Raw genomic sequence first — 25,191 nt, forward strand, 5'->3', positions numbered from 1 at the left:
TCTTGCACTTTATAGAGATTTCATTCGACACATTCCAGGCCAAGATTACACATTAACTCCAAAACCGAACAGCTAGCTATCGGGCCTACTTGTCGTAAATACTGAGTAGATAACTGGATCTGAACGGTCCTGTGTCTAGGTTACCAATGAATCTGAAAGATTCTTTCGATTAACACTGATGTTATTTTCAGTAACCTCTGAAGGACAAACAACCACCTCTAGAAATTTATGAGCAACCTCTCTATTGATCTTGATGCTCACTGGCTCCAGAAGACTTTAGTTGCTTCCCCTGGGGCCAGTTTAGGTGACACTGATGACCATGCATTTGTTACACAATCAAACATGCTCGACAAGTGACCTCCACTGGGGACGGGATAAACCATTCCGTTTCGCCAAATGCCAACATGGCATCAATAGATATTCTAGATATTGATTGGACAAAAGCAAATTATATTAATGGAAAGACCAAAGAAGCAACAAGGCCACTGTCTTGTTTTTTATGCTGCCGAGCATCTTCTTCTGCTTTATCGCTCTTTCACTTACCACTTACCTGAGCCCAACCTGTGAAGGACTAAGTGACAACTGGACTGTGATCCAAACCCAGGACCCTTCGATTGAGAGGAAGACACCATCACCAGAACACCATGAGGAAACAACCATCCAACTTGTTACATTGCTATCTGCCTCATGGAGTTCTGAGGGGAGGAGTGCATACCTTTCAATGTACCATTATATCCCAATCTCCTTCCTCCCATCGCGAATGTAGATAAATAGTAATCTAAGATCTGATAAATACAGACATGAATGTTATCTTGATTTTACAACAAATACCATCCGGGGAGAAACATACACTGGGGAAAGATTTCTCCCTGAAATTAGCCACAGCGTTGCATTCTTGTTGATCTATTCAGATAAAGAACAACACAGACACTGTAGAGTTCTGAATTCTGCACTTCCATCTTTGTAACGGAATATATTGCATACTGGTTACCGCTATTGCGATTAGATTCCACATCCCTCTGATAACATTCAGTAAGTTAAGCCACCATCCAAAAAAAGCATCTAGATCATACTTTGCAGCATAGCTAAATCTTAAAGACATTTTAGGTTCTCAACTCCTAAAATGCACGTGAGGCAATGAAACGTCTCATTTTAGAGTTTAGTCGAGTGTCCTGTCAGAGTTTGAACTGGGAATGGCCCTCTTTTCATAACAGCAGAATTAAATTAATTGCTGATAATTTTTAAAATTATTGTTCATTTGATGACCAATCCCAGTGTGTTGTGTGTAACTCCCACATGTGCAACCAAGACCATCCTTAAATTTCTAATTAGATCTGTTGAACAGGAAAATTTAAGGAATACCGAAATCATGAAAAAATATGCCAACTTACACTGATGAGGAATCAGCAAAAAACCTGCACACAGCAAGTTTCTGCAATATCTTGTCCATTGATAACCTCTCGCCCTCTAGTATAGCTGCAAACGACCTGAGAATTAGTCTGCCAAGAGGGCAAGAAAAACAAAGAGCACTGCTAGTGTGTTTTGACTGAAAATATTGAGAGTTCTGCTCAACACGTTTGAAATTTGATGGGGCGTATTTGATCGAACCCTAAGATTGGTAGTTGCGGATGATTTTATTTCTAATCATTTTAACATGAAGGAATGGCTTTGAGTCTCAACAGCAACTGAATGATAAAACTGAAATTCACAGAAGGGATTGCACACTTGCTTATAAAGGAGACACCACTCCACACCACCTTTAATTTAGAAATGCCCGAAGAAACCATCAAATCTGCAAGGGTTACATTTTTGGCAACCATAAATTGCTTTGGCAAGACACGAATGACAAACTAAGAGTATTAACGACATATGTGACCAGATGACACCTAGCTCATTGATCTTATTACAGTTTTCCGCCATGATCAGTTCTGTTTTGTTTGACTGGCTGGTCATCATATCATAACATATCGATCAGAACTGCTGAATGTGAATATGATGGATAGACCAGTAAACATAATGTCAATGCCCAACACGCTAGTCCTGGATATGAGTGGTACACTGACTGGACAAGTGGTTCGGTTACTTTATGTAGTCATTACTCTGGTCGTTCAGCATGACCCAGCTCTGCATACTAACCACCATACTGAACCAGTGATGAAAAAATAGCAGAATATAATGTTAATTTGCACTATGTTTATATGAACCAAATCACTTGAAGAGGATACCCTATCCCTGTTTGTTTGTTGGTCTCTTGCAGCCTCTCATTGCATCTCTTACTCTCAATCAAAACAGTATCCATCCCCCAATGAAACCAATCAAACATTCCTCCCAAGATATTTAATCTCACTTATCCATCATTTGAACGCCTCTCACCTGACCAGATCTGTCAATGTAAATAAACAAGCAATGACCTCTAGTTGCTTTCCTCCCTGTCTGATGCTGATGAGCTGCCTCCCCAAGACTCTGGAGCAGCTTATCAAATGGCCATCACAGGTGATGAGCCCTTTGATCACCTGGAGCCAGAAGTTATCTTCCATGAGCTACTATCGATACCATGGCCAACAGTTTGGATCAGGTTGGTTGCTTTAGCAATCAAACTGGCTTGTGGTTGCAACCAATCAGGGTATCATTAGAATTCAGTTATCTGGTGGTGCCACAAGTAAATTGGGCATGCAACTGGCGCAAATTCATTTATTCTGCCCAATAGTGAATAACTAGTGAAATTGAATTGAACAGTGGCATGTTTTTGTATAGTCCCTCGTTACCTTTTAAATCCATAACAAACATGCCGCTGGTCCACTCACATCCGAGTTAAAATTGGCGACAGCAAATCCATGATGTTTCTTTCACCCTGAGGAAATATCTATTTGCCTGACTGGCCACAGATTGGGAGGCTGTCAAGACAGTTTCAAAAGGCATGAACTACATGCGCATGATGTGGAATGACAGATCCAGTAATATTAGACTTGGCTATTAGCCTGATTCTTTTCTGTTTTGATCGTCATTAGCAATTAATGAATTGCCACTGTTATCAATTTCACCTTTGATAACCCGAAAAATTAAGGTTGGCTTAAATATCCATAGCAGGACATCCATTGAGCAACTTGCACCGATGAAAATGCTAAATACTATACCGGCACCAAGTCCCTGCTGAAGAAGGAGAAGGAATTGGTTATGCTAAAAAGGCCTACCGGTATAAAATGTGAGGTTCTGACTGACACGGACAAACTTAGATAATTCTCAATCATCACAAGCACATTTTGAAAAATATTTTGACTGGTCGACATGGACCTGAATCTGCGGGAAGTTTTTTTACCTTGAAGCAATCCGTAAACTTCAACTTGACGTTGCTTCCAATCCAAGCAATCAAAACCAAATTGATTTTTTACCAGTGTTTTGAAATCAAATCAGAATCAAGTAAAGCGTGAAAGGCTTCTCATTGAAGCAGAAGGTAAACAGAAGAGCAGAAGAATATGTTTTTCATGATGGTTTGGGGCGAAAAGAAGTGTTCTCCCCCCCCCCCCAAAGAGCCTGTTTCCCTCAAGAACTTGAAGGCCCTCAATGATAGCACACTGAGCACTGAGGAGATAGGGGTTGGGGTATGAATTGTAATCAGGAAAGGAAGCGAATGGCTACATAAAAAAAGAAAATTACTTTTGAGATGGCTGGAGGTGCTGCAGGTGTTGCCCGTCTGGTCAAATTAGCATTCCAAAAGTGTGAACAACTGAGAAAAGAAGAGTTTAAAGATATCATTCAGATCGAAAAACCTTGGTTTTACTGGCAGATGGATATTTTTCTGACAAAGCCAACAGCAGCGGAAGGCATTTTCAACTTGTTAGCCTTCTTCAGTTTCACCGACAAGTGTCAGCAATTTTAAATATTTTAGCATAGCCAATGGCTTATGGCCGTTGGCTTTTTGCATACTGCTCTCCCTTTGATCGTCAGGATTGTTTACAAAATCAAGAAAGGCTTACAGTTCAAAATGACTAAGACAAATTCTTTTGGTGGGATCCTTGAACCTGCTTTAAAATCATCTGATCTGGCATCCATGCCAAATAACATAAGTCGTAGTTCCACCTATCATAAAACCCCGTGTTTTTTCAAGACCCGTGTCTTCGCCGTGTGTCAAAAAACCTGGGGCGCACTTACACCTATCAGTGGTGTTAGATAATGGTTAATAGCCCCGGCGACAGGTGCGCTGTAGGTAGGGAGCTCTCCTGTGTTTCTTTCCCGTTGGAGGGGAATTTTGCGTGCGCAATACCGAGGCAACTACACCGCGCCATCTGTCGCCGGGTCTTAGAACTTGCAATTGCCGGGGCTATTCAGATTCCACCTATCAAAAAACCCGTGTTGAACACGGGTCTAAATTAGCCCCCCCCCCCCCCCCCGATTAGTCCCATCGAGCTCGATGGGGCGAATAGACACGGGGATTTGACACACTGGTCTATTTAGACATGGCAATTCATAGGTGTAAGCGCAAAAGACACGGGGATTTGATAGGTGGAAGTACGACTATAGCCTCTGTATAACATAGCCTCTGTATACCCTGCATCCCATGAGTTCTAAATGAGGTAATCACTAAATTTATGATATTCACTACCTTTTACAAGGTCAAATGAATGGTTTGTACTACTAATTCCCTAAGAGGAAGAGAAGAATTTGATATCTCCAACCAAAAGAGCCCTTGGCATCTTGTCTTCCCTTCAGACAGACGATGAAGCATTCCTCATATATGTTCTGAGCCAACCCCAACATGGGCAACATCTGCGAACACATTGGAGTCAACCAGTTACAAGAAAATCTCATCAGAGATCGATAATAGGGCAGTGGCTTGACAAGGTAGATTGGCCATCTTTCCTGTGACAGATAAGATCACACGGTTTCCCGGGTTCCTTCAACAGACATTGATAAAAAGTGCTTCTTAAATGGGCGAGATGGCGGTGGTAGGCGAGAGTGCATACCTTTGTGAGCACTACTCTCACATCCTAACACTGCGACTGGTTAAAAACCAATTTCTTGCTCCTGGAAACCAGATTTGGGCTGCTTTATTGTCACAAAGACACGACCATCAATTTTAGACAACACTATTTCTGATCAAATCGGGGAGTCTGTCAGCGGGTTTTTCAAGAACACAAAATAAATCGAATAGTGCCTTGTGTGATCAAAGCTGATAGGTCAATAATGATCAAAGCCGCATCTGTGACGAACAAGACGAGGTCAATAAAACGGACACGATGTGAACTACTTTTCCAGGAGGCGGAGAACGGCTGTCTCCTTCTGTCTATCTCATCAATATGCAGACACAATAAACAATCAAGTTTGCCTCAGTTGGATGAACTGGTTTCCCCTTGGTGACAGTACTGGTGTCAGTTTGTCAATATCAAGATTCAGCCCCTTACTGTTCGCCATTCAAAAACCTGAAAACTTTAACAGAAAGTGAAGTTTAATTAAACCACTCTAAATTGCAAGCACTGCATTATGTGAATCCCTTCACGGTGCACGATCTACCCTTAACAGTACACGCAGGATGAAAGGAGCAAATTATCCCAATATCTCTTGCGCATCACATATTTTATTTCATCAAAGGATAGTTGCCACGTCACCTTGACAACCACCATTCTACCATGTTTGCGCTGTATCATTGATTACCGGTGTCATCATTATCTCAGGAAGAATTGTACAGTGTCTTCCGACCCACAATCGATACATGAGGATAAAAAGGGGATCTCAGCAGACAGCAGCCTTACTTTTCTTAATTTTTGGAAACCTTCAAATTTTTTCTCCTCCGACAGTTCACCTTCGGGAGTTCACCTCCAACAGTTCACCTCCGGGTGTTCACCTCCGACAGTTCACCTCCGGGAGTTCACCTCCGACAGTTCACATCCACGAGCTCACCCCAGGGAGCTCTCTCACCGATTTTACCCAATTTTATGCCGAAATTAGTCACCTTCAGAAAGCTTCAACTTGAGCCAATTCGTCTAAATGAATAACAAAACCCGAAAGCTTCCAACAATGAAATATTCTGGCAAAGAATTATTCTATCAGTTTGGTATTAGCAAGTTTATCAGACTACCTTTTTAACCCTGTTTTGAAAGCACAAGCCAAGGTTTAGGCCCTTTATTACCAGATTCCTAATATGGTTAACTTCCTTGATTAAAATTATAAAACACATCTGAATCTTATCTTGGTGATATTGAGTGCTCGCTAACATTAGTGTTCCAAAATTGACTCCTTTCCTAGTAACTATCGATCGAAACCAATTACACCCCGTACAACTGCTGTGAATATCAGTGCCTAATTGAACTGAGGGCTTCCCTAATTTCCCCAGGGTTAACGACCACCAATTTTTAAACAACCAAGACAAGATTCCAGACAATGCTACATTGGAGCCATCTATAAGAAAGGAAATGTACCAAATTTTCAAATACTGGTATCAATATGGGCAAGTGATGAGAGTCTGGACGACATTTTTAAAAACAAAAACCAACCAAATTACCATTTTCTTGAAATGAACATTGCAGATTTCAACAGTAACGTTGTCTACTTTCCAGATATATTCTACTGATTAATGCTCACTCGCCTTACATATTTAGTTGGAACTCATGATATTGTATTTCATTTAGATCAGCATTCCCATAAGTATTTTGTATGGTTCACCTAAGTACCAAAAATGTATACCAGTACGTGGCTGACGCACTTTCAAGTTGAATTTCAATCACTGCCTTACCATGAAAACTGCAAGAAAGATGTCATATTCAGCCAAAAACAGCAACATTTGTTCTGCCCATATTTATCCACAATAAAATTCATGATTTCAAAAAAGATATCATATTTTCTATTTTTAAGGGATCACATCAGAAGAAATAGCCAAATTTCAGTCATCAGTGAGAAACATGCATATCAAGCAAATGTCACAGCCATTATGGAATAAATGTGGTCGCCCCAAGAACCAGTATATTGTGATGGAGAATGGTGTCTCAATGTGTGCGCGGTACAGGCATCCTCATGACAATTTAATCCAAGGTCAGTATTTATTAGCTATTATAGGGTTGACTGAAACAGCGAAAAAAGGAGAAAAAAAGTGATAATTATAATCATGTTGTGAATACCATTGTTTTTCTTTTCTGAGGTTGGGAACTGCCCCAAAGGTAATCCACTCATTTAATGTTCATATCTTATTTCTTGCAGGAGAAGTCCTGTCATTCTACCTAGCTCGCTTCCTCGGTCTCAACAATGTGCCAATAGTAGTGATGTCCCAGGTCAATACAAGCAACCAGGCCCAGTGGCAAGGCCACGACATTGAGAAAGCAAGATGGGAAGAGGGACGATATGTAGCACTCATCCAATGGATCCCGGATCTCCAACTGGCAGGGTGAGTGTCTGTCGCAGGTTGAAATTGTAAACAGCAGGGCTGCCATCTCTGGAATATTCTGACAACCACCAAACACAACAATACTTTGGCTTTGACTGATAGACTGTGTAGCATTGGTCAACCTTTTCTCAAATCTCGCAGGCATATACCTTAACCTTACTTAGTAGTCATGCCAATACTTCCAAACCCCAAGTTCAAACCCTTACAAATGTGACCCCCCCCCCCCTTCCAAATAGCCTATAAGGAAAATGTGAGATTGTGACTTCCTCCAAGTAAAACAAACCCCTATCCTTTTCTTTAATGGCAGAAAAAGTCACAATGACCATATATTAAAAGCATATGCATCCTTTCTTTGGCGGACACTTTCTACCAAAAAATCGTTTCACCCCTCTTCACATTCCTACTGATTTACTCCAAAACGTTTGCTCTCCAGATCTTGGGTGAAGATCCCCACCCCCTTGCTCAAAGCCTATGAACAACATAAGGTGCTAGACTACAGATCAGCCGACTTGCCTCATCTATCCAGCCAGCAGGTGATGGAATTGGCTCAGTGGAGTGATCTTATTCTATATGACTATATCACAGGCAACTATGACAGGTAAGCTCACATTTTTAGCTCACCTCTTAGCAGAGGTGAGCTTATCCCATACCGTGGCGTCCGTCGTCCGCCGTCGTCGTCGTCGTCGTCGTCGTCGTCGTCGTCGTCGTCGTCGTCGTCGTCGTCGTCGTCCGTCGTCCGTTAGCAGGGCACGTTTCGTAACTGTTAGAGCTATTGAGTTGAAACTTGGTACACATGTACCCTTATGTAATGACACCTGGGAGACCAAGTTTCGGTCTGATTCGTTTCATGGTTTGGCCACCAGGGGGCCAAACGTTAAAAGTGAAAATATGCAATATCTCCCTTAATAGTAGTCGGGAAATTTTGAAAAAAATATGGTAGGTACTTCTAGCAAAGGTGCATCATATATCCTCCGGGTTTTTGATTTGACCTCCTTTTCAAGGTCACAGAGGTCAAATGGTGTAAATTGGCCGTTAGGATGTAATGATGGCACGTTTCTAAACTGCAATGACTATTGATACCAAATTTGGTACACATTTACCCCTTAGTCAGGTGATCTCAGGGACCGAAGTTTGGTCCAATATGATTCACCACTTGACCACCAGGGGGCAAAATCCAAAAACCTTAAAAATGTGATTATTCCTTAACTTCTTGCCCGATTGCCACCAATTTGATATCATGGGTACATCTAACCACCATACAGTATATGTCACACAGGTTTTTAATTTGACCTTCTTGTCAAGGTCACAGAGGTCAAATGGCGTAAATTCGCCGTCAGGCCGTAACTATGGCACGTTTCTTAACTGCAATGACTATTGATCACAAATTAAGTACACATGTACCCCTTGGTCAGGTGATCTCAGGTACCGAAGTTTGGTGCGATCTGATTTGCCGTTTGGCCTCCAGGGAGGGGGCCAAATCCTAAATTCTTCAAAATGCCATTATTCCTAGTAATGACTTGCCCGATTGGCACCAATTTTATATCATAGGTACATCTAATTCTAACAACCATTCAATGTGTCACCCGGGTCTTCTTTGATTTGACCTACTTTTCAAGGTCACAGAGGTCGAATGTACTGTAAATTGGCCATTTTGGGGAAATTGTAATTGCTTGGACCTACATCAAACCTAACACTACATGACACAAGACCATGCTCTTTATCCATCTTTCCTCCACATGAGGTGAGCACAATGGCCCTGGCCATTTCATTCAAGAGTTTTTACATATAAAACCAGCTCATTTCAAAATAACAGTAGAATTCCAAATTGAGGACATCCTGTTGTGATCGACTAATGTTGTTCTTCAAAGAGAGGTGTACTGATTAAATAGATCACAAAATTTACCATACCTTAAAATACAATGGAGCTACCTATGAAACAGAAAGTGAACCGACCTTGTCTGTATATCAGATATGATATTAGGCTGAAGCTGGTATAAACTAGCCAAGGAACACCCATCATATAAAAAGACACCAAACCGCTAACATGGTTATAAAACATTTCTAATTAGGTTCACAGAAACAGTAGGTTATTCCATTCCAGATGGAATTCAGTGCAAATGTGGTTTAAATGACTGTCTTGTGACTTGTTCATTGCTTCTTCATGGCAAACTCCTACTTAGACTGCCATTAAGCCTTATTTATGGTAAAATTTGTCTAAATTGACTTGGGCAAGCTAACAGACTCAACCATTTGCTTACCAGACTAGTCATGACCAATAACAGTTAACAGCAGTATAGCCTATTTGTAAGTTTCAGTACAGAGAGTTCAATCAAAGATGCATGTGACACAATTTTTAATGTCTATTTTTGTATCACTTAATTCTGAAACTGAGAGTATCAATGCCTTAAAAAGATGCTTACAATGTTATTTTTCACAACAAAACAATAAAGAGGGCAACAAAAATATTCCTATTCTTCGTGTTGCAGCTCTACATCTGTAATCTTATAGCAGTAAACACAAATAGCTAATAATCTTTTTTTTAAATAGAGGCTTAAAAATCACTATTGGTGAAAAATTGCTGAATATCTAAAAGCACCGAAACGTGTTTTTTATGTTCGTGTCTTATTTGAATGAAGCTTTAACATGTATTCAGGTGACATAAAACTTGCTTTAATGCGACAGCTAAGTGAGCTTACTTTGATCTGACTAAATTCATACATTGGAAAAAACTAAGGAAGAGCTTAGTCATTCCATGGTGATATTAAACAAGGTCTAATCTCAAGGCACCTACCTATCTGCGGGCAAGGCAGGTACTTCTTAAAGGGGGACGGAGCTTTGTACAAAAAGTAACGGAGGGAGGGAATTATCGCATGTGTCTTTGAGTCATTTTGTTAGAGGATTGCAAACTTTATCAGGAAAGTCACTGAAGCCAAGATAATTACTAAGAAAATCCAGATGAACGTATGTACAAGAATCTGAGTGATGTTCTGAATGTATACATAAAAGCTTAACCCCAATGTTGCGAGCGGCTTCAATGAAGTGAAGATCCCTACGAATGACGTGCAATGGTTCTCATTATACTGAAAGTCACAATTATTTTTGAGACTGCCTACCTCTTATAATTTCTAATGAGCGGGCACATTGCACGAGCCTATGGTCACGCATCCAAAGTAAGATCAAGAAATAAAGTCAGAAAGGCGATATGTAGTCAGGCGAGTGCACTTCAGACGAGCCAAAGAAAAAAAATCATGGCTTTTTCTTGCGACAAACCATGATAAATCGTTGAATACGTATTTATTTTGATAAAAGGTTGGGATGCATGCAACAGGGTCCAATTTCAGCGATACCCTTAGGAACCATCCTGTTTAAGAGCAGGAAGTTGTATGACTCCATATCACTGTAAAAACTGCTTTCTGAACTGGAGACCACATGTAACATGACGTGAATTCTAAACAGCTTTCAATAATGTAACTATAGCATCATATACCTAGTTAGGTACCAATTTGATTCCAGACAATGATGCAGTCATCATCCATTTCAACATACCTAACAACCCATCTGCGATGCAAATTTAATTTTTTTTCCGCTGAATTGATGACAAGACTATTTGGCGTCTGATTGGCAATCATGATGTACACTTAGGATTGAGTGCGCCAAGATGTTTTCAAATTCCAAGGTGCCAGTTTTGCCACGTCTTGCTTATTTCATTTGAAAGAAAGGGTTACTTTCCAGGGCCGCAGGAGTGTGTTTAATTTTAGACATTCAAAGCCGAATAACCCAGTGGGGCTAAATATCCTCCTAAAATGCCAAGGGTCCCATAAATCCCAAGGGTAATCACTCTGTCTCTATGTCTTCCCAGTAAATTTCAAGGGTATTACATCAGACTAGAATTGCCTAATGAATATCAGGGGTATTTATTCTAAGAATATAATCAATTTAGGGGATTCAGGAATCATTTCAAAGAACTTAATTAATCTCGGGTGTCGTCTTTTCTGAATGTTTTATTTCAACGCAAGGGAAGGCCCAAATTCCTCTTGGGTATGTCTTCTCAAGCGCTTAATAATTGCTATTCGATACTTACTTCCGATGGGCCTAATCACAGGTCATAGGGAAATCACTACCAAATGACCTAATTCCATTGGGTGATAGCTTCCACAGAGCTCTATTCATCCCAAGGGTAATCACTCCCAAAGGCTAATTATTATCATGGGGCAATTACCACCAGGCCAACGCCCAAATGAACATAGTGGGTAATAAGTTTTACAAGCGATGTATATTCCTGGGTGTAATCAAAAATTGCTGCAAGAAATGATGTCCTCGTCCCTTACAACATTATGCGCTGCACAAATAATAAGTATTTCCCAATTACCAACAACTTATTGGTATAATGACAGTAAACAGTGTTATTGCTAAATGAGTTCTCTTCAGCAACTTTTCCTTTACATCATGGAATCAGAGAACCGAACTCAAATGTTGATGAGGTATGTCATCTCATCTCGGAAGTAACCAGATGCGGTACCGAACAGCTTCGTCTTCCTTTGTCCTGTCTCCTTTTCATCAAAGTAGAGTCCTGCAGAATGTGCTCTGGGGTTTGGTCGCAGAGTTGACATTTGCAGAGGAAAGCCCTAGTCTCTTCAGCTGCTATGGTCTCAGTGCTCTAAGTGACATAACAGAGTCATGGGATATAAGCTGCGCTTACAGCACGAAATATTGGTGGACCAATTGCACTTACACCACCACATTGCCGCGACAAATTGGTTCGGCAATCCATTGCCGATACAAATTGCCGAGCGAATTTGTCCCACCAAGCTTGATGGTCCAAATTCGCCCGGCTTGTTAAAAGCTCGGCTTTGTCGTGGTGTACGCGCAAATGGATCGGCAATTAGCTAGTTAGATGGTTCGGCTCCAGGCGGCGCTTTCAAAATGGCGCTTTCTGCGCATGCAATTTATTGTTTGCGCGCCATCTGTAGCCGGATTTTATAACTAGCTGCAGTGCTGGTGTAAGCGCTTGGTGGATTTTCGATGGTGCGGCATTGGTTCCCGAACCAAAATTGGTGGTCCATTTTCAGGTGGTGTAAGTGCGGCTATAGGCCTATCAGAGCCTCTCAGCATTTCAGCAGGTTTCAAGTACATGCATGCTGCCTCATCTTTGAGAGCCATCAAGCGAATTTAAAAAGAAGCTGTGCAATTCATTCAATCAAAGCCAACTCCTCTGCTGGTAGTACTCTCAAATTAATGGATGTCACGCTAGGTCTCAGTCTGGGAATCCGGCAGTTGAAAATTGTCTGAGACGTGGGTAGAATACCAACAGATGGTTAGAAGATTAGTGTTGTATTTATGTACAGATGTAGCCTGGAAGACCATAATACTAGAACTGAAGAGTATGAAGGAACACCTCTGCTGATTAGTGATTTTGTGCTTGCAACAAAAATGCTCCATCCTAGCATAGAAATAGATTTACATGAGGCATCAAATTAATATTTTTTCTGCAGACAAGCAGCTTTTTGTTGCAAGAGACTACAGTGTGCTTTAGCTGCAATAGGAAAATCTGGTTTTTCTTAAAAATCGAAAATCCCCACTGTATAGACACTCAGACCCATTACATGATTAATTTCATGCACGTTTGCACCAAAGTTATCAATTCCTGCAAAAAACGTAATTAATCGTTGCGTGAACAACTATCTGGTTAGGACAATATGTCAAGCTATTCATTTTCGATCAGTGACACCAGACCTGAACTGCAGGTATCGACAGTCCGATATAAGAAGAAGTCAATACATAACTTGCTTGGGATGATTTATGTGCATTAGGCTAATGTGGTCACTAGGCAAAATCCCATAATGTGACTGGTTTGCTTGCTTATCAACATCATCCTTCACATTCCAATATCTAATAACTTTTTATAGCAGACATATTTGTTTCTCTAGATGAGGTTGGAATGGTGTCTCATAATAGCTATTGGTGACTCACCATGACACCAAAACATAGATTAACGGCCAATGTGAGAAATGAAAAAACCGCAAACCGCAGTCGGTGCCCAAATATAATTCAGTTGTATAAACGCTCTCAACATCCAACATCCAACAGAGCTAGTAAAATCATGTTCTTGAACAGTTATGGATACGGAAGTGTTAACTTATTTTGTATGGCAGACACCACATATAAGTCTCTCTAGATGAGGTTGGAATAGATTCTCACTCGCTATTAGAGACTCAATCTGACACCTATACTTGGATTAATGGCCACTCCAAGAAAATCATGGCGCTTGCACCTGTACCCCAATCAGGAACCAGTGGAAAAGAAAGACTTGCGATAACGACCAGTGTATGAATATACAGATTTGGTTGGGTTTTGTCTTCTGATGCTTTAGTCAGCCTCTGAATGTTTGACAATAGGGTGGTTTCGCAGGCGCCCGGATAGCGCGACGTGAACGTTTAGCTAGACGTAACCGTTTTATTTACTGCTGCGTCATTTCTGCGGTTTCGCTGCGCACGAGAAAACGGTTACATTTAAGTCTAGGGGGCAACCCAACTTCATTATCTGTTTTTGCCTGCATGGATAGGCGATATCGACTACAAAAGCCAGTTATTTACAGCACAATATTCCTAATAACTATTACAGGTGCTGCTCGGGATGTACGACTTCTGTGTCAGTGAAAACTCGTCAAATTTGCTGTCCGTTTGCGTTTACATGTATCGAGCCCGCTATCCGTCTTTTCCCTCCGTTTACGCGTAGGGACGTTGCGTACGACGTCACGACACCGCAAGTAGTGATGACGTCACCGCTGCTAATTGTTCATGTTACTCTATCCGTGCGCCTGCGAAACCAATCTAATGTTGGGAGGCATAAGGATTGGTTACAGTACAAAATAAAGTGACAAGCAGTTTCTTGACACTGACACTTTACATTCATTTGGAAAGCTTCGTGGATCTTCTGATTTAAGAAAACCGGCTGCAATTTTTCATCTTATTTGAGTATAGTTAGAAAGATATAGCAGGAATTAGAATAACAGGAACTATAACAGGAATTAGAATCTTTGCAAGTCTATTAAAACATGACTGCGCTGATGCCAGATGGTAAGACAGGTCACAACAAAACCTGGGCTTGACTGAAATTCTCAGAGGCGTGTATACAAAACCTACAGCAGATATAATTGTGTGCAGAACCCAGGAGCTGATATCTCCTGTCTTAATTTTGCTGTGTGGTCAAAGACATGCTGAAGGAAGCAGCTGCAATGGACATCAATGCGAGATGTGTATGGCTTTTGAAGAAATGAAAGGTCAGCAGGTTAACCATTGTGAAGATAACGTTCTTCAGCTACTTTCAGATTTGCTAATCTTCATACCATTGCTCCAATACTTGACAAACGGTAAAAGAGTGACCATCCACAATTGCAATGTAGATGTTCATATACCCAATGTACGATTACGAAATAAACCAATTGAAATAAACATGTAAATTAAGACTTGTTCCCTATATAAGGAGGGACAAAGATCGGGTTATTTGCTTTGCATTTAAGCATTTTGTCTCCAAATTATCAAAATGTCGACCACTTCTTTTGACAATGGATCTGGTAGGCGTAATCTTAGGCCATCTGGTAATGAACAGGGCATGGATCGGGCAAAAGTTGAATGGACCACACCTACCTCAGCCGTTGGTCACCTTCTTCAGACAATCTTTGTCCAGATTAATCTAACTAAGTACTCCCTAATATAAAACCAGAAGACGATCTTGTAATGTCACTTAGCGCCACACACTTCTGGCCTAATCAGCTTCCATCAGTACGCATCCTGAAAGATGATATCATGGTGATGTGACAATCTTGCTACAAATATTGCGTTACTGGTGGTGGGCTGCCTTACATATGATACGATAGCCCTGACCCCTTCGTTCTGCAGCTGTTCTCATTAGGACAATGCAAATGGGTATTTTATGAGGGTTTAAGAGGAAGTTGCCTCTGCCTTCCCCATCCGAATATGCACCAATACAGATTGAAACAATATGGTGTGATTTGTCACTAGTTTTGGGAGTTTGGTTTTGTTTGATTTTCTGTCTTCATCAATGATTAGAAAACCAATAAAGTAGGAGGAAACCAGAGACCCCAGAGGAAACCTACGCTGTGGAAGAGATTTATTGCTCTCTGTATTACTCGAGTGTACTGGGACCAACCGGGAATCGAACATGGGATTTCAGAGGTTACAAGCGCTGATGATTCCACTATGCCACTCCAACAGCCTTTGATCGGTAAACTACCAACACAGCAACCAGAAGAGCCATATGCTCTAACAGGCATGTTGCTTTCATAACACAGAACTCAAAAAGTGTTTTTTTAAAGCTTCCTGATCTCATTGTGCAGCAAAGCTTGGTATCATGGCACACCAAATGCCTTAAAAGTCATACACGTAAATTGAATACCTCTCCTCCTTTGGAGTTTCACCCGAGCAAGTATGGATTAATGAATTGCACTCCCAGTGCAATCAAAATAGCATCAATCAAAAAAGGAATTTCCTTGGAAGACAATCATTGTCAGTATGCACTCTTTCATCCTACTCGGCTTAGAATAGAAACAACCAATTAACAGGCTTATTCCTGACAGAGCTGTCAAAGTCTAGTTTATCTACACCAAACCCCTCCATTGACTGCTAGAGGAATGCTTTGCTTTGAAAGACAATTGATGCCGGTACATGACTACCAATCATCCTATCATGCGCTCCAGGGAAGGAACCAATTAATATGCTTGTTGCTGATAGAAATTTCAGGATCAAATTTGGAAGAGGGTTAGAATTTAGACAAGAGTTAAGATTTTTTTCCAATTTATGTGCCATTTGATGGTAGAGTGGAAGGTGACTGGCAGCTGCCAGCTTGGTAATTATGCCCTTTACTCTGTTGGCCCCATAAGTAAAACACCACAAAGCCTAACTCAACATGACAGATTTGGTAAGATTTCACTCATCTGCCTTGGCAGCAAGAATCTACTGCATCCAGGTAGAGCCTTAACAGGCGAAATGGACATTAACCAACCTTAGGGTAGACGAACCCTCATAACGAAGGACACCATCGGAGACATTGCGCTGCAAGGCAGAAATTAGTTGTTTATGTTTGACATATGCATAACCATGGTAACAAATATAGTTACTGTCACCTGATTTATGAAATCAAGTAGGCAAAAAAATAAGATTTATCATTCACCTCATTTTTTACCATCGTAATCAAAATAATGGGGTCACCGCAATATTAGAACCTTCTAAAGGTGACAACACTTTCTGACAGGAGATAGCTCTCCAATTATTTTAACCAGGTACTGGTACTGTTGATTTCAGACATCAACCTCCTGTAAGAACATTGAAACTTCCTAATGAGCTCTTTGATTACCATGGAATGAAATGTTCCTGGTGCAATGACTTTGTGACACCTCTCACCTAGGGCTATCTCACCCCATTTCATCAAACACTATCAATATTACCCGAAGCGTAACTTTCAACACCAGGACCACCCATGTAGCAAGTGAGATCTGAACATGATCAATTGATGTTATTAGCAACCAGTTTTATTGTCAATTCTGTAAGAGGATGAAGCAAATACAGTGGAACCCCGGAAACACAACCACTCATGGGACCGAGGTTGAATGGTCGCATCACCGGGGTGGTCATGTTATTGAAGTTGAGTTTAGGGTCACCTCCAACAGTTTTTCAATTGTCAACCATGAAAGGAACCAATTTCGTGAAAGGGACTGAAAACATGAATGAACACATCTTCTTAAACTGAAACCACCCCACAATAACATTGCAGAGAAAATACCGATGTCAAATTAATCAAGAATTGATTGACGGATGACAAGTTTATCATGAAGGAGCAGACTCCAAATCTGTCAAAGTGATCAATTTTGCCTATCAATGGCAATGTCGATTGCTCTCACAAAGTTTGTTGTATCCCATTATAAAAAGCGGTATCTCTGCTGTAGCACTAGCAGTGCATGAACCACCCTGAACTGACAAAACCAAAATTCAATTGAGCTTGCATAGAAGAGTGCAAATAGCTAGCCATAGACATTGGTTCAGTTGATTTAAAAGTTCGTCCTAAACAATCCCAAGTGCAAATCCTAACAAATGCAACTGGAAGTACACTGTAGACAAGAAAAATAATAATTCCAAATGCACCAATTGATACAGCCTTACCATAAGCATTATGTATGATACTTCATGATATTTCAACTATCATTCACTTGTGACTAATTGCCTAAAGTTAGTACTTAGAATAACTTTAGATGGCAATTATTGTTAGTTCCTACCATTTTTCAATAAGCTGAGATAAGCTAGGATAGGTTACGGAAAATCAACTCTTCTGTTGACTTAAAGAGGCATTAACAAGTAACAGTGACTGAATCTGATTCTGTACAGTCATATCATGCCAATGCTTTGGATCCGATTACCACTGTGTAAGGAAACTCAGCATGCTGTATCCATTAGCAGCAATATTTGTAAGAGCATTAAATGTCATTCATTCTGTCCTTGTCCTTGTCCAAGGAGATAACGATCTCATTTTCACTGTAAAATAGACACAGTTTGCGAAATGCTTTCAAAAGGGTTTTAAAATGGTGCCTCATGAAATTTAATAAGATGCATCTGATAGATAGTTCAACTGATAGCACAATCCCTAATGAGGTTGGCAGAGTAGGCCTAAAGACTAAAGTGATTCATGTTTCATCCATACACTGTTACACAACCACTTCACAGTTCCAAGAAATCAGTATGCGCATCATTTTCCTCATCCACTCTGATTTATCTTCTGCCTATCGCTGCATCACATGGATAAGGGCCCAGGGCCAACCCAGTGGCATTCTAGAGACAGGCATAGCATGCTGAGTAGGAGATTGATGGCAGTGGCAGCCCGAAGTTCAATCCTTGGCAATCGACATTCAATGGAGATATTTCACCTGCCGGTTAATAGTGCAGAGCACAGGGATACTTCATTAAATTTTAACGACCAAGATCTGCTTTGGTGAGAAGCCAGGGCGAAACCTAGGGGCAGGGTCAGCAGTCTGAGACTGAGGGGGCACCTCACAAAAAGTTTTTTATGTCAACTGTAAGTCAATTTCTCAAAACACATGGTTAGTCAAACAATTTTCTCAAATAAGGTCAGCACACGACCAGTGCAAACGCTCCCTGGATCTGTGCCTGAAATTAAGAACACAATGCATAGTTTTCCAATGCAGTCACGCCTTAGTCATGCTTTTAGTCTAATTCAGAGCACAGAAAATCACTTGTTGTCCATAACAACAGGTTCCGACCTTGCCCAACCAAACAATTTTCTTTCCATTTCTGAGGCAGGAAAAGGTTACTTCTTTGATGTGTCAGTTCCAACCAACATAATGCAGGTATTTCTCTAACCTTCGGATGGTACTTCTGATCTTTTTAAAGGGAGAGAACTTTGATGAAAAATAGAACAAGCATTATTACTTTAAACTTTTGACACTATGTAACCCTAATGCGCAGGTATGGAGAACAACAGATGAAATAAGGCTAGTTAACTTTGTTTTTGGCAATGGTTTAATTCAACATGATAATTTAAAACTAGAGGTAATAATAGCACAATCATTCAGCCTCATCACCTGCAGACTTGACCTTTAAGGCTGTATTTACCAGCAGACGACTTTTTGATGGAGAAGCCAAACACGTATGTTCAATACACTAGTCTGGAGGGGGGTGGGGGGGGGGGGGGGTTCAGACATAGAGTGAGTTTTAAAAAACTACCAGGTATTTATCAGCTAATTTTATCGAATCCTTTACTTTCATAATCATCTGTTATTGACAATGTAGATTCTTGTTCTGTGTGCGACTGATTAAAATTTCTCATTGTTGTTCGGGAAACTGGCATTTTGACAAGCCCTGCTTCTGTTCCCCATAGTTTTTCACTGCATGGCCAGGCTTCCCCTCGGTTGATCAAGGAATGGTCCTCCAGGATGTGTTCTGTCATTTGGTCAGAAAAACTACATTCACAGATGGCAGAGTCACGAAGGCTAGTCTTCACCTTTTAAAAGGTTAACATGATATGTTTACCAGATGAGTTTTGAAGAAAGAAGCAGTACATATATATTTATGATAGATGGCTATCTAATTCCTAAAATGCACGATACACAAATGTATAAAGGGACCTAAAATAATTATATATCGATTGACTTAACTAATTATGGATTGAACTCCGGATAAACACTACCTTGATCTTATCACAAATTCCACTTTGATATCTGAACCAAATCGTTGGATTGAAAATAGATGTCTATACTACATTTATACAGCAATCAATCACTGTTAAACTTGGGTCTTTGTGAGAAATTACCTTGTCAGGGTTCTAAATTAAAGAATGAGTGATGAAGTCAATGACAAGAACACGTCTAATTAAACTTCAACGTATTGACTTTGTTGTGATCACAAGTTGCAACTCATTTAGAGTGTGGCAAGGATAATCACTCATCTGCATCTCAGGAATCACATCCCGCTGGTACTTAAAGGTCATAGTCGGCTCTTTGTCCGGTCCAGCAAAAGATCAGAGTCTAGAGGTTTTCAGCACCCCTGGATTCTGATTGGAAAATTTTGGTGAAGTTACAATCGAAAGCTCATCTAAACCGTTACACTTGAAAGCCAGGCGACAATCTAAAACAAAGCCAGTGATATCTTGAAAACATTTACAATCTTTAAACCCCATCTCAAGATAACTTGAAAACCATTATAATTTCAAAGCTCATCTCAAGACAATTCGAAAGCTATTACATTTCAAAAACCTCTCTCAAGCTGGGATCTCAAGACAACATAAAAACACAGCGATAATCAACAACAAAAGGACTACAGAAGTGTTACCAGGCAACTTGGGAGTCCATAGAAACTGAACAGCTCGTATCATATTATAGCATAATCTCATGCTGGATAAGCTGTTTAGTATTCAATTGAAGAATGTTAACTTACAGAGACACTGACGTCATTAATGTCATAAATCAGTGTCATCCGGATCTTGAGTGTCTGCAGGAAGTGCAGCGTGTATTATCACTGTTATGTTGAAATTACAACGCGATCTGCCCACAACATAATCGCATGAAATCTTGCTTGCTTCTGAAAGCTAATACAATTGATATGCATACTCCTTGATCATTCCACTATCAAAAAAGATATTTTGTTATTCCTCGCTCATGAAGTGAACTGTGATTCCTTTTCTGCTAAGGAAACAGTTACTGTTATGATATGTACAAAACTAAAGGTAAACACTTTTGCGAATGATGACATGATGACAAATGAGAAGATGAACGTTATTGTTCCGCAACATTTTTCATCACAGCGAGAACCAATGTTGGTTTCATCCATTTTTATCAAATCAACAACATAATCAGATTTACCAGCACAAAGAACGTCATGGAAATGGAATAATTAAAATCCAACTCACAAGACAAGAGAACATGCACTAATTACCCAGTAAGAATTGCAGTGTACAAGAGTTTCAAACAGATTCAAGGTTTTTTTTATCACAATGTTATCATGCCCAAGGAACTGAAGATCTAATACCAAACAACATTTAAGTCCAGAGGAAGTCAAGAAAAAAGGTTTAGAATGCCAAGTTGGATTTGCTCATGAGATAGGAAGATCAGTGACTTGGGGTTCATAATGAGGAAGTCGTGGGTTAGACTTCTGAACCGAATCGCTGCCTTTTGGTCCCAGCGACTTTGAGCAATGGTAACAAGATCAAGGTTCCTTGTACATGCACCTGTTGGCAATTCCAAGGCAAACAAATGACCCAGTGCTTCAAGGTGGACAGTAGCTTGAAATAGTCTCCTTTCTTTGGCCAAAGACAGATTCACTGGAAGAATCCAACAGGGGTCCAACCAATGTGGCATGCACAAATGTTCACACTTTCTGATGGTGGAATGCTCTTAAGTGAATGGGGAAGTCGTGAATTCTCGGTGTTACCAAAAAGAAAACAACTCAATAACATAAAGTTTGCAAGTAACATAATAGCATGTAGAAATTTATGAAGCCTTGATCTGATGTACGATGTATGACGATACTGAATATCTAGTTCTGTAGTGCAACTGGACACTGATGCAGTATGCTGAGAGATGATACAAAAACAGCCGAAAGAGACGAACGTCACAAACAAAAGAGCAACATCAACACGAGACAAAGTAGAGTAATACATCTTACATTGGATTAATCCTCGAGTACTCCGAAAATGATTACATTACATTCACTTGAATAGATGTCGCTATTAGCTTGATTAATTAGGATGAGAATGTCACAATGTCGCATGAATGGTAAGACTAGGCACTGACCATAAGAGGACTGCAATGTTGCTGAGAGATTGTAACTCGGGAGCAACCAATAAGACTTCCATACTTTAATAGGGATGTTAGGTGCAATACTCAAAAGGAGCGATGTAGCCGACAGGGAGGCAGGTTGCCATGAAAGCCAACTATAGCTAAACTTGCAGTCAAGTAGATGGATAGTCAAAAGTCAAGTCTATAATACAACTTACAAATTTGCACGGCTATTTTTATTAACAGTGACTCTCATACCCAGGGCCATGCTTCAATAACATCAACTGGCTAATTTCGGTCTTCGTGATGAAAACTCTAATTAGTAAAACTCTATATTCGACAGTGCATATTTCTGTTAACGGAAATAAAAACTTGTGTCCCAAGGGAAGTCAGCGTATTGACAAAGGAATATGTGGGAGCACGATATAAGAAGTTTGGTATTAATATACAACCCACCTTCACACGGCGTAGGCCTTTAAGGGGTAATTTCTTTTAAAACAATTATGATAGTCAGCAAAGCACCACTGAACAAACTATCATATCAACAATGACTAAAGCAACTCACAAATGAGCAAATTTAGTCACTGCAACCTGCACTATTTATCACATGAGACAAAAATCTCCTTTGCCTGGGTCGCACAGTTTCATTTAATAGCCCAGGCCTCGGTGAGGCGATCAGACAAAAAGATCAATAGTTTGGAGAAAATTGGCTATCGCAGCGCTAGGTTGCTGTTGTAAAGTGGGAGACCCTGCAACGAGCACTGCAATAATCATCGCATGTCGCTGCAATGAACATATCTCATTTGAGGAACTCGCATCTATTTTTCCAGATGGATAACAAAATCATTTTTGATGACAATCAAAATGGAAACTCCAAAAATAGAATACAATAATGGATGACTTTCAGCAATATTCAAATAGAAATCATAAAATAATTGTAGCTAGGGGCTGCCAGATTTACGTAGAGCGTGGATTAATGTTGAGAATGATGTTCATGACATCTAATAATCGATCTAATCATGTCTGCGTATGAATGTGGTGTTCTTAATTTTTTAGAAATGTGCAAAGTTAGAATTAATTGTCTCAGTCAATGGCCATTTTGTCAACAATTGAATATTAGAATGGTTGATAAAATACATTTTATTCATTTCTTAAACTAACAAATTGAATTATTGCTTTTTATCAAAATTTCAAAAGGGAAACATGGTGAATAACAGGAAAAGCATGAAATGACAGAAAAGAGTACAAGTAGCTTTATACTGTAGCCAATTAGCTTATTGGCTTATTGACCAAAATGCGTTCTACAAAGACAATATTTGATTGTCTGGTTAATTTTCTTTCTTGCAGAAAAATTATGAATATGATAGGTCTTCAGTGAAAAGCAGAACTTACCGATGTAAAACTTCAAGTTAAAAACCACTGGTTTTGGAGCAAATAAATGATGAAATACTCTAACCATTTTCAATTTGTCTCATTGCAGAGTTGCCAGCATGCAAGATGGTGCAGACCAAAACAAGAACCCAAAGGTGATGCATGAAAAGATTCGGAACCTGCGCCGATCGCCAGAGACAAGCAGCTTATGGCTCTTTGACAATGAAAGTGGTCTCTTTGATGGTTACGAGCTTATGTATCCACACAAGCCACGGCCGTCGGCGAAAAAATTTATCGACTTTCATAAGACAATGCTCCAGTCAATATGCATATTTCGAAAGTCGACTATGGATAATATTCGGCGTTTAACGACCAGTAATTCTCCGCAGGAAACGTTGATCTCATTTGCAGCCCAACACGAGCCGATGCTGCACAGACTACGCAACATTCACTATCATCGGCAATTCATGACATATTTTAATGAAAGGTTATACGAAGTGAGTGACTGGATTGAAAGTTGCAGGAAACGATAAAGTTGCAAGATTTGTAGGGACAAAATAATTTATGCATTTAAAAGGGCAAGATAATCTCTTATCTCTAGACCACAAGCATTTTTGTCAATGTCACTCACTGAGAAAAAACGCCGCTGTAAGAAACCCCCATCACCAACTTTTTCTGCTGCATGAAAAACGATGAAATACCAACTCTGTTTAAGGTAAAGCATGTGCGGCAGTTCCAATGCAGGCTTTAAAGTTTTCTTTTAACTTTCATAAAGCCAATAGTTTAAAAAACTTGTTTGTTGATTAATTTCTTGCCATTGATTTTGGGTTCTGAAGTCTGTAAAAGAAGCAGATACAAAGCACCCGCTGAGAAATAATCAAGAAAACGAATATTCAATAATTTCAGTTCAAAGACCAGTCAATTATGATATCGAAGAGAACAATGCAGCATGAAGCAGCATAAAACAATTGAGAGCAATTCAAAAACCATGACATAATAATGGCAAATATTAATTCCTAAGCTGAGAAATTTAACTACTTACGTGAATAATCAGCATGGATGGGGGGGGGCACCCTAATGGTGCAATTAATCCACAAAACTTACCCTAAGAAAGGTGATCTGAAAATGAAGGTAACATTGCATAGAATGAAATTCTTTCTAGACATTTTTTCAAGTGCACTGGAATTTGATAAATAGAAAGTTCATCCTACACAACGACAAGCATATGCCTTAGTTTTTTTTGTTAACCTTGTTATATTATTAAGTCATCAAAAGAATCAGACATATGATAACTTGATAACTCTGGCTATTTTTAAAGACTTACCTTCACAAGCTTTCTGTTTCTCCAAACTGTCATGTGATCTTGTCTTTAAGAAATAGTCAGGATGTTTCCCTGGTAGTCAAGATGCTTCCCTGGTAGTGTCAACAAGCATTGTATCAAGTCCTTTCAATCACGTTGGTATATATCTGCAAGTGCCACCACCAAATGATTTCTCAAGTTCTGAGTCAACCAAACCTTTTCAAACTTTCATTTCAAATCTCAATTTCCACACTTTGTGCATATCTCTCTATATTCGTCATGCCAAATGCTTCTTATGTAAATACTTATTTGTATATATAGTGAGAAAAGATGTGAAATAAATTATATCTCAAAATGAGTACATTTACTTTTTGTGCACTTTTCTGTTCCCAGCAGATCATGTCCCAGATGAAAAGATGAAAAGATGGAGGATGAACGGATGAACGGATGGAAATTCTGCTGGGAAGAAGCTAAGAACACCACCTAGGGCACAGCTGATGGCTATCAGCAAACCCTCCATTCAAGGAGTTGGATCTGCCAGGTCACGGTCAACACTCGAAAAGTGTCTTGAAAGCATGAAACCTGGCCCAGGACTCGGAACTTTGAAAGTTGTTTGGGCCTATATATACTATAAACATGCATGATAGGACTCCTGAGGTTTAGCCAAAACCTATCACATAAGTCTGGCTGAGTCCTTGATCGTTCCAACCTAGTGTTTTTCTCCCTGGATCTGCTCCTCCAGCACATGTATGAGCAGTGGATCTAGTCCTATTTGCCAAGAGGATACTGATAACGCAAAGGGAAGTCCTGACATCCTACTACAACTCTGCATAAACATACAGTGACCCC

The 25,191-nt window shown here is 40.0% G+C and overlaps 2 protein-coding genes across 3 annotated transcripts in view; one reads left to right on the forward strand and one right to left on the reverse strand.

Moving 5' to 3' along the window:
- Positions 1-21,749, reverse strand: part of LOC135493029 (tumor protein p53-inducible protein 11-like) — a 176,264-nt gene extending 154,515 nt beyond the window's left edge. The window contains exon 1 of one of the 2 annotated variants that reach the window (XM_064779783.1): positions 21,559-21,749. The gene's annotated coding sequence lies outside the window, so the exon portion shown is untranslated. Of the gene's footprint in view, positions 1-15,018; positions 15,100-21,558 lie in introns of those variants that run through there. The other variant, XM_064779782.1, reaches the window with a different exon arrangement.
- LOC135493028 (uncharacterized) overlaps positions 1-24,703 on the forward strand; it is a 51,581-nt gene extending 26,878 nt beyond the window's left edge. The window contains exons 4-7 of the mRNA XM_064779778.1: positions 6,847-7,023; positions 7,189-7,372; positions 7,806-7,970; positions 23,152-24,703. Of these exons, the coding sequence (XP_064635848.1) occupies positions 6,847-7,023; positions 7,189-7,372; positions 7,806-7,970; positions 23,152-23,575 (950 nt within the window). The 3' untranslated portion in view covers positions 23,576-24,703. The remainder of the gene's footprint in view (positions 1-6,846; positions 7,024-7,188; positions 7,373-7,805; positions 7,971-23,151) is intronic.
- The last annotated feature ends 488 nt before the right edge of the window (positions 24,704-25,191 follow it).

This window comes from Lineus longissimus, chromosome 8, assembly GCF_910592395.1.
Source record: "Lineus longissimus chromosome 8, tnLinLong1.2, whole genome shotgun sequence".
NCBI classification, from domain to species: domain Eukaryota; kingdom Metazoa; phylum Nemertea; class Pilidiophora; order Heteronemertea; family Lineidae; genus Lineus; species Lineus longissimus.